The 19,788-nt window shown below is 48.1% G+C and overlaps 1 protein-coding gene across 1 annotated transcript in view; it reads left to right on the top strand.

The window, feature by feature from the left end:
• The window catches only part of COL12A1 (collagen type XII alpha 1 chain), a 147,751-nt gene that overhangs the window by 52,552 nt on the left and 75,411 nt on the right, over positions 1–19,788 (top strand). Inside the window, exons 16-29 of the mRNA XM_054162538.1 lie at positions 399–591; positions 3,077–3,198; positions 7,234–7,383; positions 7,485–7,604; positions 8,182–8,346; positions 8,539–8,685; positions 10,634–10,773; positions 11,359–11,488; positions 12,443–12,588; positions 13,556–13,685; positions 14,516–14,655; positions 15,550–15,679; positions 18,021–18,160; positions 19,159–19,291. Of these exons, the coding sequence (XP_054018513.1) occupies positions 399–591; positions 3,077–3,198; positions 7,234–7,383; positions 7,485–7,604; positions 8,182–8,346; positions 8,539–8,685; positions 10,634–10,773; positions 11,359–11,488; positions 12,443–12,588; positions 13,556–13,685; positions 14,516–14,655; positions 15,550–15,679; positions 18,021–18,160; positions 19,159–19,291 (1,986 nt within the window). The remainder of the gene's footprint in view (positions 1–398; positions 592–3,076; positions 3,199–7,233; positions 7,384–7,484; positions 7,605–8,181; positions 8,347–8,538; positions 8,686–10,633; positions 10,774–11,358; positions 11,489–12,442; positions 12,589–13,555; positions 13,686–14,515; positions 14,656–15,549; positions 15,680–18,020; positions 18,161–19,158; positions 19,292–19,788) is intronic.

The following is a 19,788-nucleotide window of genomic DNA, read 5'->3' as shown; positions in this document are numbered from 1 at the left end:
TGACTGCATTTATTCCAGAAACACAAAGCATGGAGGAAAATCTCTTTGCAGTTGTAATTAATAATTTGGCAGGGGGGGTTGGGACTGGATGATCCTGGAGGTCCCTTCCAGCCTTCTCAATTCTATGTTTAAGACAGGTGAGGTGAATCTGTCCCTCAGTCCATTGGCTCTTTAGGGAGCCTTGCTGACAAACTTGGCCCACACAAATCTGTTGGTTAGGTAGCTGACATTAAGTGAAGCAAACCTCACCTTGCAGCTCTTGATACTTCTCTTTCTGTCAAAGGAAAGGTACAAAGACTTTACACCACCAGCTGATTCTGGATTTGGATGTAGGCACAGCTGCTGACAGCTTTCTGTAAGCAGACCTAATTTAACCCTTCTGTTCTCACCCCTTGCAGCTTCTCCCTTTAAGCCACCTCGAAATCTCAGAACGTCTGACTCCACCATGTCAAGCTTCAGGGTGACCTGGGAGCCAGCCCCAGGAAGAGTGAAGGGCTACAAAGTCACTTTCCACCCCACTGAAGATGATGGGAGCCTTGGAGAGTTAATAGTGGGGCCCTATGACAGCACAGTGGTGCTGGAGGAGCTGAGGTAAGAATGATCATTGCTATCCTTTTAGATATGTGTTATGCAACCTGGGGTTTTGTTTAATCATGATCTGGGATTGAAACACCTCCAAAGATGGTCTTGGGCTTGATGATCTCTGAGGTCTTTTCCAACCTTTCTGATTCTATGATTCTATGATCTGCTGTAAGAAAGTCATTTTGCCAATGAACTGTGAGGATTTTGCTGTGCTCTCTCTACTGGGGAGAGTCCAAGGGAGGGCTCCAAGGATGCTGAAGGGACTGCAGCACTGCCTGGGGAGGAGAGGCTGAGAGCCCTGGGGCTGTTTGGTCTTGAGAAGAGAAGGCTGAAAGGGGATTTAAGCAATGCCTATAAATATCTGAGGGCTGGGTCATGAGGATGAGCAGAGGACAAACTGAGAGAGTTGGGGCTGTTCAGTCTGGAGAGGAGAAGGCTCTGAGAAAACCTTCTTGTGGTCTTCCAATATATGAAGGGAGCTACAAGAAAGGTTGTGGAGGAGTGATAGGATTGGGGAGGATCCTCAGGCTAGAGGAGGAGAAATTGAGATTGGCTGTGAGGAAGAAGTTGTTCCCCAGGAGGGTGGTGAGAGCCTGGCACAGGCTGCCCAGGGAGGTGGTGGAAGCCTCCTGCCTGGAGGTGTTTGCAGCCAGGCTGGAGGTGGCTGTGAGCAACCTGCTGTGGTGTGAGGTGTCCCTGCCCATGGCAGGGGGTTGGGACTGGCTGAGCCTTGAGCTCCCTTCCAACCATGACAATTCTATGATCCTATGACTTAGTCTGAGTGCCCCAGCTCAGCTTCTGATTCAGCTAAGCCCCAAGTCTTGCTGAGTTACCTGTAGAAGCTTTTCTTGTTGCTCTTGATGTCCTTGGGCACATTTGATTCTATCAGAGCTTTAACTTTCCTAATCTGATCCCTGTCTGCTTGGACAGTTTCTTTGTATTCCTCCCAGGCTACCTGTCCTTGCTTCCACTCTCTGTAGGCTTCCTTTTTGTGTCTGAGTTTGCCCAGGAGCTCCTTGTTTCTTCATGCAGAGCCCTGGCCTTTTCCCCCCTCTTTACTGGGTTCCATCCCTCCTGAGTTTTAAGCCTTAAACAACTTGACAGAAGAATGGATTTAAGTATAGAATCTAGAACCAGCTTTTAAATCATTTAACCTTCACTGTCTTGTGGAATAACTACTTTCTGGGCTTCAACTTCTAGTCTGGGCTTCAACTTTTCACAGGCTCACAGGATGTCAGGGGTTGGAAGGGACCCAAAGAGATCATCCAGTCCAACCCTGCTGCCAGACCAGGACCATACAATCTAGCTCAGGTCACACAGGAACACATCCAGATGGGCCTTGAGATGCTCCAGAGAAGGAGACTCCACAACCTCTCTGGGCAGCCTGCTCCAGGGCTCTGTGATCCTCACAGTAAAGAAGTTTCCCCTTGTGTTGAGGTGGAACCTCCTGTGCTGCAGCTCACATCCACTGCTCCTTGTCCTGTCCCAGGGAGCAAGTGAGCAGAGCCTGTCCCCTCCCTCCTGACCCCCAGCCCTCAGATACTTATAAACATTTATTAACTCCCCTCTTAGTCTTCTCTTTTCCAGACTAACAGCCCCAGGGCTCTCAGCCTCTCCTCCCCAGGCAGTGCTCCAGTCCCCTAATCATCCTTGTAGCCCTCTGCTGGGCTCTCTCCAGCAGATCCCTGTCCCTCTTGAACTGGGGAGCCCAGACCTGAATGCAGTACTCAAGATGAGGTCTCACCAGGGCAGAGTAGAGGGGGACAAGAACCTCCCTGTATCTGCTGGACACACTCCTCTGAATGGCCCCACAGGACCCCCTTGGCCTTCTTGCCCCCCAGGGCACATTGCTGTCCCATGCAGAGCTTGCTGCCTCCCAGCACTCCCAGCTCCTTCTCCTTGGGGCTGCTCTCCAGCAGATCCCCTCCCAGCTGTGCTGCTGCAGTTTATTCTTCCTGCCCAGGCACAGGACTCTGCTCTCATCCTTGTTGAACCTCATTTGGTTCCTCTGTGCCCAGCTCTCAGTCTCTCCAAGTCTCGCTGGATGGCTGCACAGCCTTCAGCTGTCTCAGCCAAGCCTCCCAGTTTGGTGTCATCAGCAAACTTGCTGAGCAGACTCTGTCTGTCTGTCTGTCCCCTCATCAATGTCATTGATGAAGGTGTTGAACAGCACCGGACCCAGCACTGATCCCTGGGGGACTCCACTGGTTACAGCTCTCCAGTCGGACCTGGCACCATTGACCACCACTCTTGGAACTCTGTCTTGTAACCAGTTCCTAATCCACCTCACTGTCTGCTCTTCCATCCCCCTTTTAGTCTGGGCTTGAACTTTTAATCTGGGCTTCCACTTTAAGTCTGGGCTTCCTCTTTTAGCACCTTCTTTTCCATGGGGGATTTTTTTGTGGTTGTTTCCATGAGAATGTGACAAGTGAAGTGTCAGCATTTAGCTAAGCCAAGTGGCTTGAGTTACAGCACATGTGTTTAACTATTGCAGGGCAGGAACCACCTATAAGGTAAATGTCTTTGGCATGTTTGATGGAGGAGAGAGCAACCCCTTGGTTGGACAAGAGATGACCACCCTTTCAGATACCACTACGGAGCCATTTTTATCTAGAGGTAAAGGTGACTGAATTGAGCAAAAGGCAAAACTTGGCTTGGGGATAAACAAGCAAGCAAACAAAAATCAAAGAAAAGACCCCCCAACAACCCCCCCAAACAAACAAAAACCTCAAACAAACCAACAAAACCCCCAAACAAACCAACAGAAAGGCCAAAAGCTCCCCGCTCCTTCCCTCTTGCTTTTGCAACGCACCGAAATATTTATTTACAGGGCTGAGTCTGCTCCCTACCCTGCTGACATAACCCCCTGGGCTGTAGTGTGGTGTGCCCCAGCTGATGATTCTAGCCCCCTGCCCCCTCCAGATGATCTTGCAAAGATGATAAGTCAGGCAGCCCATGTTTTGCTGATTACCCCAAGCCATCTGCGTCGCATTTCCCGAGCCATCCACATCTGTGTTGTATCAGAAGGTCAAATTCTTGAACAGAGATCACAGCTCATCTACAGGGGTGTTCACAGGAGTAGAACAAGGAATTTTAAGCAGATCTTGAGCCCTTTGCTTGTCCTTATATGGTGACTTTCCCTTTTTTTTTCACAACTAAGATGCTATAATGAACCAAGCTCTGCTGGCTGGGAGTGTCCCAGTGTGATCCTGTATTATTGGAGCTAAGATTCAGCACAGCCATTATTTAGTCTCTTGTTTGTTGGTTTGTTTTATTTTTTTACTACAGAAGGAAGGGATTTAGTTCAGAAATGCAGCTGCTGAATGCTCTCCAGTATCTGTCTGGGGGTTTTTCAGTCAAAGCTTCTGTGAATGCTATGAGAGCAGCAACCTTGGTGTGGTTAATGGGCCCCTGCTACGAGCTGAGCCCACCATACTCTCAATTAATAGCAGATGAAGAGAGGTTCAGGGCTCAGTCCTCCTCTATGGAAAGCACAAAGAGGCAAATCTTTCCTTCTCCAAGGCCAAGCACACACACAGAAGTAAAGACTTTTTCTCTTCTGCCATTTCAAGGCTTCAACAACTGTTGGAGAGAATTTGGGTGAGGAGAAAGCAGCTTACTGCAAAGGCCTTTCACACTTAAATAAAGGGCAAAAAAATAGGAATATGTGACAGCTATATTCTTTTTGCTTAACCTCTTTGATGCCTTGTTTCCACAGTTGGCTGTGTGAAAAATTACCCTCCTGTAACTTTATGGACACTATTTTTGGAGACTTCTTAATGAATTTGTGTCCCACTCAGTCTCAGGCAAGAGGGTAAAGCTGGAGGGGGGGGAAAAAACTACACCCAACCAACCCAGATCATCAACTCCATCAGAGTAAAGCTGTAATAATGCTGGCAGCGAAATTACTGCACCAAGTGGTTTGCTTATTTATTATTCTTATTATTTCTCATGGCAGCTGTCATTGCTGTGCTCAGGGTTATTATATTCTTGGAGCTAATCAGGTTTGCTAATGCATGGGTTTGAGTCATGGTTAATGTGAAAGCTGAATTTTTATGCCTGGGACTGCAGATGTAATAGCACATTATTTATTAAGAGGGGAAAAGAAAATCACCCTAGGGCTTGGTGGTGCCTCTGCTAGAATTTTCCATGTGGGGAACTGTGGTGCTTGGAAGAGGACTAAAAGTCAAAGTAGTTTAACTTTTATACTGTACGTGAAACTAACTTCCACATTAAAGGTGTGCATGCAGGTAGGGTTTCCTTTTTTGAGCTAACAGGGCTGTACTCAAACCCTGCTCCCAACTGATGAGTTGTGTTTTTGCTGTCCTGACTAAAGACTAGATGTGTATTTTCTATGCAGAAGAGGATCAATGCTTTTAACCCCCTCCCCCAGCTCCATGGAATAGTTATATTCAGGAGCCTACAGTGTTGGATCAGTTATGTGGAACATAAATGAAATCAGAATATCTTGCAACTCTGATGAGTGTGGCTGATGGTTTGTTGGGTTTTTTTTTTCTCTCAATGGGATTTCTTCCATATAAAGACCAGAAGCTCTGATGGCAAGAAGCCAGAGAAATTTGCAGCTGGTAACACAATCTACAGGAGGAAAAAGAAAAAAGAAAATAAAAAGAAAGGAGGAAAAAAAGGAAGGAGGAAAAAAAAAAGGAAGGGAGAAAAAAAGGAAGGAGGAAAAAAGGAAGGAGGAAAAAAGGAAGGAGGAAAAAAAGGAAGGAGGAAAAAAAGGAAGGAGGAAAAAAAGGAAGGAGGAAAAAAAGGAAGGAGGGAAAAAAGGAAGGAGGGAAAAAAGGAAGGGAGGAAAAAAGGAAGGGAGGAAAAAAAGGAAGGAGGGAAAAAAGGAAGGAGGGAAAAAAGGAAGGAGGGAAAAAAGGAAGGAGGAAAAAAGGAAGGAGGAAAAAAGGAAGGAGGAAAAAAAAGGAAGGAGGAAAAAAAAGGAAGGAGGAAAAAAAAGGAGGGAAAAAAAAACAAAAAGAGGGAGCAAGGAATTGTTTTTTCCTTCATTTTATTTTTGATGTGCAAATGACTGTGGAGAAAATGATTGTGTCTCTCTGCTTTGTATAAAGACTTTGTGATTTTCCCCTCGTGACAAGACCAATGTGATGCATAATTTGCTCTGGAATTGTGTAAAGTGAAATAACTGAAATAACTTCTCACCTTTTTTTTTTTCAGAACATTGCAGCTTTATCTAGATGTTTGTCCTCCTTCCCCTCTCTATCCCTTGACCTTTCTCTGTGTTTGTGTAGCTTCTCTGAATTGTCTTCTTTCCTTCTTGTGTGTGCAAACCCCATCTGTATTGCTAAGCCTTTTTTCCATCCCCCCCCCGTCCCCCCTGAAAATCCAGAAATGCTATTTATTTGAAAGTGGTTGTGATAGATGCCATTGATTCCAGTATGACATAGTTGAAACCGAAGCAGTAGTTAAATTACCCATGAAAAAATTACAGTGCTCTAGATTTGGATAATCTGAGTAGCTGGAGATATTCAAGGTAAGATTTGATGAGGCCCTGGGCAGCCTGATCTAGTTGAGGATGTCCCTGCTGACTGCATGGATGTCAGAATGGATGACCTTTGGAGGTCCCTTCCAGCCTGGACCATTCTATGTTTCTGTGAATCTATGGTTCCATGGTTCCATGATTCTATGATAATGCTCACTGCCATGCCAGGGGTTTAATTTAGTAGTGCTCTACAAAACCCTCTGGGATCTACCTGGAAGGAGGTTGTAGCCAGGTGGGGTTGGTCTCTTCTCAGAATACAGAAGTAACCAGGTTGGAAAAGACCTTTGAGTCCAATCTATCACCCAACACCATCTAATCAACTAAACCATGGCACCAAGTGCCTTAGCCAGGCTCTTCCTAAACACCTCCAGTGATGGTGACTCCACCACCTCCCTGGGCAGCACATTCCAATGGCAAATAACTCTTTCTATGAAGAACTTCCTAACATCCAGCCTAAACCTCCCCTGGCACAGCTTGAGACTGTGTCCTCTTGTTCTGGTGCTGGTTGCCTGGGAGAAGAGACCAACCCCCACCTGGCTACAACCTCCCTTCAGGGAGTTGTAGACAGCACCAGAATAAGGCTGGAGGTGAGGAGAAAGTTCTTCCCAGCAAGAGAGATTGGGCACTGGAATGTGCTGCCCAGGGAGGTGGTGGAGTCCCCATCCCTGGAGGTGTTCAAAAAAGGCTTGGATGTGGCACTTGGAGCCATGGTTTGGTTGTCAGGAGGTGTTAGGTATTAGGTAATAGGTTGGACTTGATGATCGCTGAGGTCTTTTCCAACCTGGTTGATTCTGTGATTCTATGAATCAAGCATCTCAAGAGAACCAGACCAGACAATGGCACAGCAGTCAAGAACAACACTGGCCTTGACATTTGCAAAGCCTCATTTATCAAAGGAAGCACACAGGAATAAATTTATCCAGCTTTTGCCATGGAACCAGTGACTAGCCTGAGGAACATCCACAAATAGGTCATAGTTGACAGAGTGCCAGTGAATGAAGCTAGAGCTGGTTTGGAAGCTGACTCCCGACACAGGCCATAGGAAAGGATGGGGAAAGCAAGCTAATCATGCTAAGGGCTGCATGGTTCTGCTTGAAGGCTTGCCTGCTAAGGCTGTGTCCTTCTGGTTGGCATCACAGGTTTGGAATGTCGAACCAGAGCCGAGGCTGACATCGTGCTGCTGGTGGACGGCTCCTGGAGCATCGGCCGGCCCAACTTCAAGACCGTCAGGAACTTCATCGCTCGGATTGTGGAAGTGTTTGACATCGGCCCTGACAGAGTGCAGATTGGTAAGTCCTCACAGCTGGAGGGGGGTGAAAAAAACCACTGAGGCATGATTGCTACACAGCCTCAAAATAACTGAATAATGATGGCTTCCTTCCTTTCTCAGGTCTGGCACAGTACAGTGGAGATCCCAGGACAGAATGGAACCTCAATGCCTACCGAACCAAACAGGCTTTGTTGGAGGCTGTAGCCAACTTACCCTACAAAGGAGGCAATACTCTAACAGGTGTGTGGAAATGGCCACAAGTTGTGCCAGGGAAAGAAAAAATTCTTCACAGGCCTGGAATGTGCTGTCCAAGGAAATGGTGAAGGCACCAGCCCTGGAAGGACGGACTGAGAGAGCTGGGGCTGTCCAGTCTGGAGAGGAGGCTCCAAGGAGATCTAATTGTGGCCTTCCAGGATCTGAAGGGGGCTCCAAGAAAACTGGGGAGGGACTCTTTAGGGTGTCAGGGAGTGATAGGACTGGGGAAGGTGGAGCAAAACTAGAAATGGTTAGATTCAGATTGGATGTTAGGAAGAAGTTGTTCCCCATGAGGGTTGGTGAGAGCCTGGCACAGGTTGCCCAGGGAGGTGGTGGAAGCCTCATCCCTGGAGGTGTTTGCAGCCAGGCTGGAGGTGGCTGTGAACAACCTGCTGTAGTGTGAGGTGTCCCTGCCCATGGCAGGGGGTTGGAACTGGCTGATCCTTGAGGTCCCTTCCAACCCAGACAGTTGTGTGAGTCTATGACTGTAGAACACTCTCCTTTACCATGTCTGCTGTGGAAATAGCTTGCAGCGAGGTTTGCTTTCTCTGTATCATGCTAGGAATGGCCTTGGATTTCATCTTGAAAAACAGCTTCAGACAAGATGCTGGCTTGAGGCCCAGAGCTCGCAAAATTGGTGTCCTCATCACCGATGGCAAGTCTCAAGATGATGTAGTCACCCCTTCAAGAAAGCTCCGAGATGAGGGCGTGGAGCTTTACGCCATTGGTAAGTCTTACACCACGAGGTGGCCTGTGCCCAACCCCCTCCTGCCCATCTGCTAAACCCACAGAGAGCTTTCCACACGCTGCAAGCACTTAAAAGGGTGTTCAGGGAATGTGTTGAGGGGCTGAGGTTCGTGGCATTGTGTTTCATGGCCGTGGTTCCTAACCAGCTGGTTTTGTGTTTCTCCTCTGTAAGGTATTAAAAACGCAGACGAGAACGAACTGAAGCAGATCGCCACGGACCCAGACGACATCCACGCTTACAACGTTGCAGACTTCTCCTTCCTGACTAATATTGTTGATGATGTCACCACAAACCTGTGTAACAGTGTGAAAGGTCCAGGTACATCACTTTTTCAGTCGAGTTCATTCCTTTCCCCCTCCCATTTAATGTCCTTGCGCTGCTAATTCCTTTTTATTGCACTCTGGGAACACTGTGTAGCCCTGGGCTGTTTTTTCAGCTGCTGATGTGAGGAAGTTTTGCAGACCACCTGGACTACCCCGCAGGGGTCCTTCCTTTCCTTTCAACAATGACTGTGCTGTACCTAACACAGCAGGACATGGCTGGATGTGCCTTCTTTTTCCTCCCAGAGCCAGGAAACATGCTGCTCGGTGTGTCACCTTGCTGCTCATTGTGGCATGGTCTTGGATGACACTCATCAAATAATTAACATTTCAGCAGCCCTGCACTTTTCAAGCGTTAGTGCCTGATGGCCTGAAAGCAAAGCCAAGCACAGGAATACAGTAGTGCTAGCTAAGGGTTGCCCAGGGAGGTGGTGGAAGCCTCCTGCCTGGAGGTGTTTGCAGCCCGGCTGGATGTGGCTGTGAGCAACCTGCAGTGGTGTGAGGTGTCCCTGCCCATGGCAGGGGGGTTGGAACTGGCTGAGCCTTGAGGTCCCTTCCAGCCCTGACAATGCTGTGATTCTATGGATCTCCAGTGAAGAACTGATGCTGAAGGTAGAATAGGAATGCAACAGGAGAGACAGGAAGCTCGTTTGGTCTTGAGAGTGTGACTGTGAGCTCTCTCTTCACACAGTTACTTTAAGAGTTCCTGAGGAAACAGAAGCATAAGCCAGTACTTAGAGTGGGGGTTATTTTTTGTTTCTTTAATCTGTTTTTCTTTGGTTTGCTTTCTTTTGGTTTTGGGTGGGGTTTTTTGTCTGTTTGCTTTGCCTTTTGTTTGCTTGTCCTCTGCTTTTTGTTTGCTTGTCCTCTGCTTTTTGTTTGCTTGTCCTCTGCTTTTTGTTTGCTTGTTCCCTGCTTTTTGTTTGCTTGTTCCCTGCTTTTTGTTTGCTTGTTCCCTGCTTTTTGTTTGCCTGTTCCCTGCTTTTTGTTTGCCTGTTCCCTGCTTTTTGTTTGCCTGTTCCCTGCTTTTTGTTTGCCTGTTCCCTGCTTTTTGTTTGCTTGTTCCCTGCTTTTTGTTTGCTTGTTCCCTGCTTTTTGTTTGCCTGTTCTCTGCTTTTTGTTTGCTTGTTCCCTGCTTTTTGTTTGCCTGTTCCCTGCTTTTTGTTTGCCTGTTCCCTGCTTTTTGTTTGCCTGTTCCCTGCTTTTTGTTTGCTTGTTCCCTGCTTTTTGTTTGCTTTCGTTTGGCTTTTGTTTGCTTGTTCCCTGCTTTTTGTTTGCTTGTTCTCTGCTTTTTGTTTGCTTGTTCCCTGCTTTTTGTTTGCTTGTTCCCTGCTTTTTGTTTGCTTTCGTTTGGCTTTTGTTTGCTTGTTCCTTGCTTTTTGTTTGCTTGTTCTCTGCTTTTTGTTTGCTTGTTCTCTGCTTTTTGTTTGCTTGTTCCCTGCTTTTTGTTTGCCTGTTCCCTGCTTTTTGTTTGCTTGTTCTCTGCTTTTTGTTTGCTTGTTCCCTGCTTTTTGTTTGCTTGTTCCCTGCTTTTTGTTTGCTTGTTCCCTGCTTTTTGTTTGCTTGTTCCCTGCTTTTTGTTTGCTTGTTCCCTGCATTTTGTTTGCTTGTTCCCTGCTTTTTGTTTGCTTGTTCCCTGCTTTGCTGTGCTTGTTCTCTGCTTTGCTGTGCTTGTTCCCTGCTTTTTGTTTGCTTGTTCCCTGCTTTTTGTTTGCTTGTTCTCTGCTTTTTGTTTGCTTGTTCCCTGCTTTTTGCTTGCCTGCTCCCTGCTTTTTGCTTGCCTGCTCCCTGCTTTTTGCTTGCCTGCTCCCTGCTTTTTGCTTGCCTGCTCCCTGCTTGTTTTTTTTTCTTTGCCTAATCATTTTTTAAAGATATGTAGATCATATTTTTATCCCTGACAATGTAAGATTAATATTATTTTTTCTTAAATTTGCTTCCACCTGTAGGTGATTTGCCACCTCCCTCTAACCTGGTGATCTCAGAAGTGACACCTCGTTCCTTTAGACTGAGATGGAGTCCACCCCCTGAGAGCGTTGATAGATACAGGGTTGAATATTACCCTACCTCTGGAGGCAGCCCTCAACAGGTTAGCTCTGGACACTCATGTTTGACATTGTCCCTATTAAGCTTGGACTTCCACATCACAGAGATGCCATTCTGAAGTTTGTGCTGTGTATGGTGTAACAGCACATGGAAACAAGACTCCCAAGGCCCAAGAGCGTAGATGACAGCCAAAACTTCAATTGGGAGGAGCATTCAGATGACTTTGGTTGTTTTAAAGCCAGGAGTCCAGAAGTAAAATGTATTTCTTAACCACACTTCTATTATAGTTCCAGTAATTCCTTGCTGATGATAGTCCACTGCCATGTATTGGTCTGTAATAGAAAGGGTCTGAGCATACTCAAGGGTAGGAGAAAAAGGACAGGCTCACTGAGGGACTTGGATGGATTGGATCCATGGCCAATGTCACCAGGAGGAGCTTCAACCAGGCCAAGTGCCAGGGCCTGCCCTTGGGGCACAACAACCCCAAGCAAGGCTCCAGGCCTGAGGCAGTATTTCTGTTTTAATTACTACTATTTTTATTATTGCTGTCATTATTCTTTCCCTTAGAGATAAGATCACACATTGCATTTGTTGCATGGCCTTGAACGCTGCCTTCTCTTTTGTGCAGTTTTATGTCAGCAGGATGGAGACCACAACAGTCCTGAAAGACCTGCAGCCTGAGACAGAGTATGTGGTGAAGGTCTTTTCTGTGGTGGAGGATGAAAGCAGCGAGCCCCTGATGGGCAGGGAAACAACCTGTGAGTCACAGATGAGACTTGAACGCTCTCTTAACAGCTGGCTTGGCAGATGGGGAACTCTCCAGGAGAGCTTTGAGTGCTGTGGGCTCACTTCTTAAAGGAAGCAAACAATTCTTCAGAATACAGAATTAACTCAGAGATCATCAAGTCCAACCTGCCACCCAACACCATCTCATCAACTAAACCATGGCACCAAGGGCCTCATCCGAGTCTCTTTTTAAACACTTCCAGGGATGGGGACTCCACCACCTCCCTGGGCAGCATATCCCAATGGTCAGTCTCTCTGGGAAGAATTTCTTCCTCACATGCAGCCTGAACCTCCCCTGGCACAGCTTGAGACTGTGTCCTCTTGTTCTGGTGCTGGTTGCTTGGTAGAAGAGACCAACCCCCATTATTCAAACGATCCTTGAGGTCTCTTCCAACCCTGACAATTCTTTGATTCTACCCTGCCACATACCCTAACACAGTACTCTCAGTGGTGCTACCTGTGATGTGCAATATGAAAGGTGAAGAAGATGAAGGAATCCAAGCACAAGCCCTGTGAGGAGAGGCTGAGGGAGCTGGGGGTGTGTAGCCTGGAGCAGAGGAGGCTCAGGGGAGACCTTCTGGCTCTCTACAACTCCCTGAAGGGAGGTTGTAGCCAGGTGGGGGTTGGTCTCTTCTCCCAGGCACCCAGCAGCAGAACAAGAGGACACAGTCTCAAGCTGTGCCAGGGGAGAAAGTTCTTCCCAAAAGGACTAATTGGCCACTGTGCTGCCCAGGGAGGTGGTGGATTCACCATCCCTGGAGGTGTTCAAGAAAGGCTTGGATGTGGCACTTGGAGCCATGGTTTAGTTGTCAGGAGGTGTTAGGCATTAGGTAATAGGTTGGACTTGGTGATCTCTGAGGTATTTTCCAACTTGGTTGATTCTGTGATTCTATGAAACAAATTGATGTGTATCTTTTATTTGGCAGTGCCAATCTCTTCAGTTAGAAACCTGAATGTTTATGACATTGGATCAACTTCCATGAAAGTGAGATGGGAACCCCTCAACGGAGCTACAGGTTACTTGTTAACATATGAAGCTGTTAATGCCACAGTCCCAACCAAAGAGAAAGAGGTAAGAGAATTTATCCTCACTTCCAGGAGTGGTGTGGCCATCAGGAGCAGGGAAGTCATACTTTCCCTGTACTCAGCACTGCTTAGGCCACACCTGGAGTCCTGTGTCCAGTTCTGGGCTCCTTAGTTTAAGAAAGATGTTGAGATGCTGGAAGGTGTCCAGAGAAGGGCAACAAAGCTGGGGAGGGGTCTGGAGCACAGCCCTGGGAGGAGAGGCTGAGGGAGCTGGGGTTGCTTAGCCTGCAGAAGAGGAGGCTCAGGGGAGACCTTCTTGCTCTCTCCAACTCCCTGAAGGGAGGTTGTAGCCAGGTGGGGGTTGGTCTCTTCTCCCAAGCAACCAGCACCAGAACAAGAGGACACAGTCTCAAGCTGTGCCAGGGGAGGCTGGAGGTGAGGAAGAAATTCTTCCCAGCAAGAGAGACTGGCCATTGGGATGTGCTGCCCAGGGAGGTGGTGGAGTCACCATCACTGGTGGTGTTTAAGAAGAGCCTGGATGAGGCCCTCTGTGCCATGGTTGAGTTGATCAGATGGTGTTGGGTGATAGGTTGGACTGGATGATCTTGAAGGTCTTCTCCAACCTGGTTAGTTTTGTGGTTCTGTGATTCTGTGTCTATAGTGTCTATATATTGTATGTTTTGTGCATATTCCTTTCCTATCTCTGGATTGTAGTTTGCTTGTCACTAGAGCTTCACTTGCTTCCAACAACCTGTCCTGTACCAAAAGTAAATGAGGAGGAGGGATAGATTTCCTTAATCTACCACACCAGCCAGAAGAGCCTCCTCGAAGTCTCAGTCAGCTTCCTGGGAGATTGTACACAATGAGATCAGCCAGGAAGCTGTAAACATACTGTGAATCCCACAAACAAAATTCCCTGGACATTAAATCATGGCTTGCTCTTCTGCCACTGGTTCCTCTTTGCTCCCCAGTTGTGTTCTCTTTTTAAACAGAGTGTCTTTTTCCTGCTGCAGATGCGTGTTGGGCCAGCAGTCAACGAGGTGCAGCTGGTGGATCTCATCCCCAATACCGAGTACACTCTGACAGCCTACGTGCTCTTTGGGGACCTCACCAGTGACCCACTCACCACCCAGGAAGTGACACGTATGCCACCTTGATTTCTGCTGGCTTCTCGCTTCTCACTTCCATTTCATTCCATGCAGCTCTTTATGAGGAGAGCCTGAGGGAGCTGAGGGCTCTAGAGCTTGGAGGAGACTAAGGGGTGACCTTATTCATGTTGCTAAAGCTGTGCAGGGGCAGTGGCCAGAGGCTGGAGCCAGGCTCTGCTGGGGGCTGCCCAATGCCAGCACAAGGGGCAGTGGTGGAAGCTGAGGCAGAGGAAGTGCCATGGGAAGAGGAGGAAGAATTTTTTCCCTGGGAGGGTAAGAGAAGCCTGGCAGAGGCTGCCCAGGGGGGCTGTGGAGTCTCCCTGTGTGGAGCTCTTGCAAGGCCAGCTGGATGTTAGGAAAAAGTTCTATACAGAAAGAGTGATTGCCCATTGGAATGGGCTGCCTGGGGAGGTGGTGGAGTCACCATCACTGGAGGTTTTCAGGAGGAGACTTGATGGGGTGCTTGGTGCCATGGGTTAGTTGTTTGGGTGGTGTTGGATTGGTTGATGGGTTGGACGCGGTGATCTTGAAGGTCTCTTCCAACCTGGTTTATTCTATGTATTCTATGTATATGAATACAATAGATGATAGGAGATGCTACATAAAGGATGTGTTGCTGTGTGAGCTGCTCTGGGTGAGCCTGCTGTGGCAGGGGGGTTGGATTGGATGATCTTGAAGGTCTTTTCCAACCTGGTTAATTCTGTGTTCCCAGAAAGTTATTGCCTCCATTCCCACAAAATGCCTAAGCATTGAATTCCTTCTGTGAGAGGCTTATGCCCCTGCTGTGAATTGTGTTTTCACTGACTACTGCCTTTATTCTCACAGTACCTTTGCCTGGACCCAGAGGCTTGAAGGTTCAGGATGTGACTCACAGCAGCATGACTGTCCTTTGGGATCCTGCCCCAGGGAAAGTTCGGAAGTACATCCTAAGATACAAAATAGCTGATGAGGCTGATGTCAAGGAGGTAAATCAGAGGAACCTCTTGCAAACCACTAGGAGCTAACTACCTTAGTTTGAGGAGCTACCTTGCTAAACTAGCAGGAAAAGTGCTATTCTAAGCCACCATGGAGACTAAAGCCCATCAGTTCATGGTGATTGCACTCAGGAAAGGAAACTGATGGCTTGGAAAGTAAGCAAGCATGAGATGAGTTTCTTTGTGTATTCCTCTTTTCCTCCTCTTTCAGAGGGGAAAAATTCCCAGACTCACTGGAAAGCAAGTCCAGAGGAGGGCAACAAGGTGATCAGAGGGCTGGAGAACCTCTCCTGTGGGGACAGGCTGAGAGAATTGAGGCTGTTCAGCCTAGAGGAAAAAAGGCACTGTGGAGACCTTATAGCAACATCCCAGCAGCTGAAGGGGAACTACGAGAAAGCTGGGAAGGGACTTTGTACAAGGGCTTGTAGTGCTAGAAAAAGAGGGAATGGGCTAAAGTTTGAGGAGGGCAGCTTGAGACTGGAGATTAGGAAGAAATTCTTTACAGTGAGGGTGGTGGAACACTGGAAAAAGGTTGCCCAGGAAGATGGTTTGGGTCCCATGCCTGGAGCTGTTGAAGGGGAGGCTGGAGAGGGCTGTGGGCAAGCTGCTGGAGTTGGGGCTGTCCCTGCTGAGTGCAGAGGGCTTGGGCTGCCTGAGCTTTGGAGGTCCCTTCCCACCCAGCCCATTCTATGATATGTGAGACAACATGCCTTGCAGGGAGGTTAGTAGATAGCACTCAATGTTCAAGTGTAAATTTTAGGGGCAAAATTCAGTGTGGAATACTTTTCCCTTCGTTTATGTATTTTTTCCCAGTACAGGCATGTCTGCCATTTAATCATATGCAGAGTCAGAAACAGAGCCATTTGCACTGCTTTTAATTTTCAGGTGGAGCTTGACAGGCTCAAAACCAGCACGACTCTCACTGACCTTTCCTCCCAAACACTGTATAACCTCAAAGTTGTTGCTGTCTATGACGAAGGGGAATCTCAGCCAGCAAATGCAGAAGCTGTGACTCGTGAGTTCTCCTAATAACCCTTCTTGGGCTGGATTTTGTTGTTGTGGTTGTTTGGTTTGCTCTGGTTATTTGTTTCTTTTCTTCTATTTGTTTCTTCTATTTGCTTATTTGTTTTGCTCTGTTTATTTGTTTTGTTCTATGGCTTGGACAGCAGCACTCTCTGCTGGGCTAGGAACTGGCTGGAGGCTGAGCCCAGAGAGTGGTGGTGAATGGTGCCACGTCCAGCTGGCAGCCAGGCACTGATGTTGTGCCCCAGGGATCAGTGCTGGGCCCCATGCCTAATCAATATCTTTAGTGATGATCTGGATGAGGGCGTTGAGTCCATCATCAGTAAGTTTGGAGGTGACACCAAGCTGGGGGCAGGAGTTGATCTGTTGGAGGGTAGAGAGGCTCTGCAGAGGGACCTTGCCAGGCTGGACAGATGGGCACAGTCCAAGGGCAGGAGATTGAACACATCCAAGTGCCAGGTTCTGCACATTGGCCACAGCAACCCCAGGCAGTGCTACAGGCTGGGGTCAGAGTGGCTGAGAGCAGCCAGGCAGAAAGGGACCTGGGGATACTGGTTGATGCAGCTGAACATGAGCCAGCAATGTGCCCAGGTGGCCAAGAAGGCCAATGGCATCTTGACCTGCATCAGGAACAGTGTGGCCAGCAGGAGCAGGGAAGTCATTGTGCCCTGTGCTCAGCACTGCTTAGGCCACACCTTGAGTCCTGTGTCCAGTTCTGGGCTCCTCAATTTAAGAAGGACATTGAGAGACTTGAAGGTGTCCAGAGAAGGGCAACAAAGCTGGGGAGGGGTCTGGAGCACAGCCCTGTGAGGAGAGGCTGAGGGAGCTGGGGTTGCTTACCCTGGAGAAGAGGAGGCTCAGGCTCTTGCTCTCTACACCTCCCTGAAAGGAGGTTGTAGCCAGGTGGGAGTTGGTCTCTTCTCCCAGGCAACCAGCAGCAGAACAAGAGGACACAGTCTCAAGCTGTGCCAGGGGAGGTTCAAGCTGGATGTTAGGAAGAAATTCTTCCCAGCAAGAGAGATTGGCCATTGGGATGTGCTGCCCAGGGAGGTGGTGGAGTCACCATCACTGCAGGTGTTTAGGAAGAGCCTGGATGAGGCACTTGGTGCCATGGTTTAGTTGATTAGATGGCATTGGGTGATAGGTTGGACTTGATGATCTCAAAGTTCTTTTCCAGCCTGCTCTCGTCTCTCCTCTTCTCTTCCTCTTCTCTTCCTCTTCTCTTCCTCTTCTCTTCCTCTTCTCTTCCTCTTCTCTTCCTCTTCTCTTCCTCTTCTCTTCCTCTTCTCTTCCTCTTCTCTTCCTCTTCTCTTCCTCTTCTCTTCCTCTTCTCTTCCTCTTCTCTTCCTCTTCTTTTGTTCTGCTCTGTTTATTTGTTAATTTTTTTCTCTGATTAAGTTGGATGTGTGGCACCATATGACTAAGTTCAGATGGAACTGTAGTTTAATTGCTCTGAGAGATCTTTCCCTTGCATTTGTAACATTGTTTGCATTAGGATAATCCCTGGGGATGTGAGGTGAGTTTAGTGTCTTACTGATGTGAACACTGAGCCTGCAGTCTGCAGGCCAGCAACTGAAGCAAAATCATTTGTCTTTACAAGCTGCAGGAGCAATGTAGGCTGTCATGGTTTAAAGATTGCTCTTCTATCTCTTCCAAAAGGGGCAAAAGAAAACCTGGTGTGTTTAAAACCGTTTGTGAGAGGCTGGTTTTTGGTTGCTTGCTTTTGTGCTATCCCTTCTCCTGCAGCTGTGGTTTCTGTGTGAGTGTGTAAGGAAAGAGAAGAAGTCTCTGCCAAAGCAATTCTTTGTAGCTTAATTCCCTGGTTTTACCTCTTTACTCCTCTCTTCCCAGTAGCTAGAATATCTTGCCTCCTGAACCTAAAGCTAACCCCTGGGAACTCTTTCTACATAAGTGGCTGAATTCAGCCATGACTTACTTGGCTTAGATCAAGAATTTCAAGATCTGGGAGAAACTCCTGCAGGAGCTTGACCTCCGTGTGTGGGAGTTCATAATCACTGCCTCTAACTCCAACAGTCAAGAGCTGGGGCTCCAGCTGTTGAGAGCAGGCATGTGAGTGGTGACCTCTACAGAAGCCAGCAGAGCTGTGTCTGTTTTATCAGGTGATGACCTGTTGATGTGACCTCCTGCAGGATGATTTGCTGGGCTGGGTTACAGCATTTTGTGGTAGTCAGAAGCAGGGCAACTGGGAGATGAACCTTCTACATAGCCTTCTAAAGTCTTTGTCTGGGTAATTCCTTGGTTTAGCTGTTGGGTTTTTTTCCTAGTCACATTTCTTTTGTGGAATGCTATTGTTTTTTTCCCCCTCATAACAGAGCCTGTGCCAGCCCCAGCCAACCTCAGGATCACAGATATAAGCACCAATAGTTTTAGAGGAACTTGGGACCATGGAGCTCCAGATGTCTCTCTCTATAGAATAACCTGGGGACCCTATGGAAGGCAGGAAAAACAGGAGGTAAGAGATGGCCACCAGCAGAATTTGGGGCTGTAATTTAAAAATCAGAAAGGTAATTAATCATAGAATCATAGAATTGTTAGGGTTGGAAGGATCAGCCAGTTCCAACCCCTCTGCCACGGGCAGGGACACCTCACACTACAGCTGGTTGGTCACAGCCACATCCAGCCTGGCTGCAAACACCTCCAGGCAGGAGGCTTCCACCACCTCCCTGGGCAACCTGTGCCAGGCTCTCACCACCCTCATGGGGAGCAACTTCTTCCTAACAGCCAATCTCAGTCTCCCCACTTCTAGTTTTGCTCCATCCCCCCCAGTCCTATCATTCCCTGACACCCTCAAAAGTGTCACCCAGCTTTCTTGGAGGACACCTTCCAGCACCTCCAGGTCCCTCTTGTAGTAGAGGCTCCAGAACTGGACACAGTGCTCCAGCTGTGGTCTCAGCAGAGTGGAGCAGAGGGGGAGAATCACCTCTCTCGACCTCCTGGCTATGCTCCTCTTGATGCAGCCCAGGCTCTGCTTGGCTCTCTGGGCTGCAAGTGCTCCCTGCTGGCTCCTGTTGAGCTTCTCCTCCCCCAGCACCTCCAAGGTCCTTTTCTTCAGGGCTGCTCTCAAGCCAGTCCCTGCCCAGCCTACATCAGTGCTTGGGATTGCCCTGCCCCAGCTGCAGGACCTTGCCCTTGGTCTTGTTGAACCTCATGAGGTTGTCATGAGCTCAGCTCTGCAGCCTGTCCAGGTCCCTCTGGATGGATCCTTCCCTCCAGCTGTCTGCTGCACCACACAGCTTGGTGTCCTCAGCAAAATAAATAGCTTATACCTTGCACAACCTCCTGTTGTGCTCAATGGAAATGAAGTGAGGTGTGGAACACAGAATTGTAGTGATGCTTCTGTGCAAAAAGTTGTGTCTAACTTTCTGTTGGTTTGGTTTAGGTTTTTTTCATTCATTTATTAATTTATTCCTTTTTTTAACTATATATTTTTTAATTTTATTTCTTCTCTAGACAATCTTAAATGGGGATGAGAACAGCCTGGTCTTTGAAAATTTGAATCCAGACACCTTGTATGACATCTCAGTTACTGCCATCTACCCTGATGAGTCAGAAAGTGATGACCTGATTGGCAGTGAGCGAACATGTGAGTAAATGAAGGCCTTCTGCATCTTAGAACCATAGTCATAGAATTGTCAGGGTTGGAAGGGAGCTCAAGGCTCAGCCAGTTCCAACCCCCTGCCATGGGCAGGGACACCTCACACTACAGCAGGTTGCTCACAGCCACCTCCAGCCTGGCTGCAAACACCTCCAGGCAGGAGGCTTCCACCACCTCCCTGGGCAGCCTGTGCCAGGCTCTCACCACCCTCCTGGGGAACAACTTCTTCCTCACATCCAATGAGAATATACCCACTTCCAGTTTTGGTCTTGCACAGTCTTATCCCTACTTAACATCCTCAAAAGTCCCTCCCCAGCTTTCTTGTAACCCCCTTAAGATACTGTAAAGGTCATAATGAGGTCTCCTGGGAGTCTTCTCCTCTCCAGACTGAACAGCCCCAACTCCCTCAGTCTGTCCTCATAGCAGAGCATCTCCAGCCCTCTGCTCATCCTCCTGGCCCTGCTCTGGACACCTTCCAGCACCTC

Source organism: Dryobates pubescens, chromosome 6 (assembly GCF_014839835.1).
Source record: "Dryobates pubescens isolate bDryPub1 chromosome 6, bDryPub1.pri, whole genome shotgun sequence".
NCBI lineage: Eukaryota > Metazoa > Chordata > Aves > Piciformes > Picidae > Dryobates > Dryobates pubescens.
This window is presented reverse-complemented; position numbering and strand designations above follow the sequence as displayed.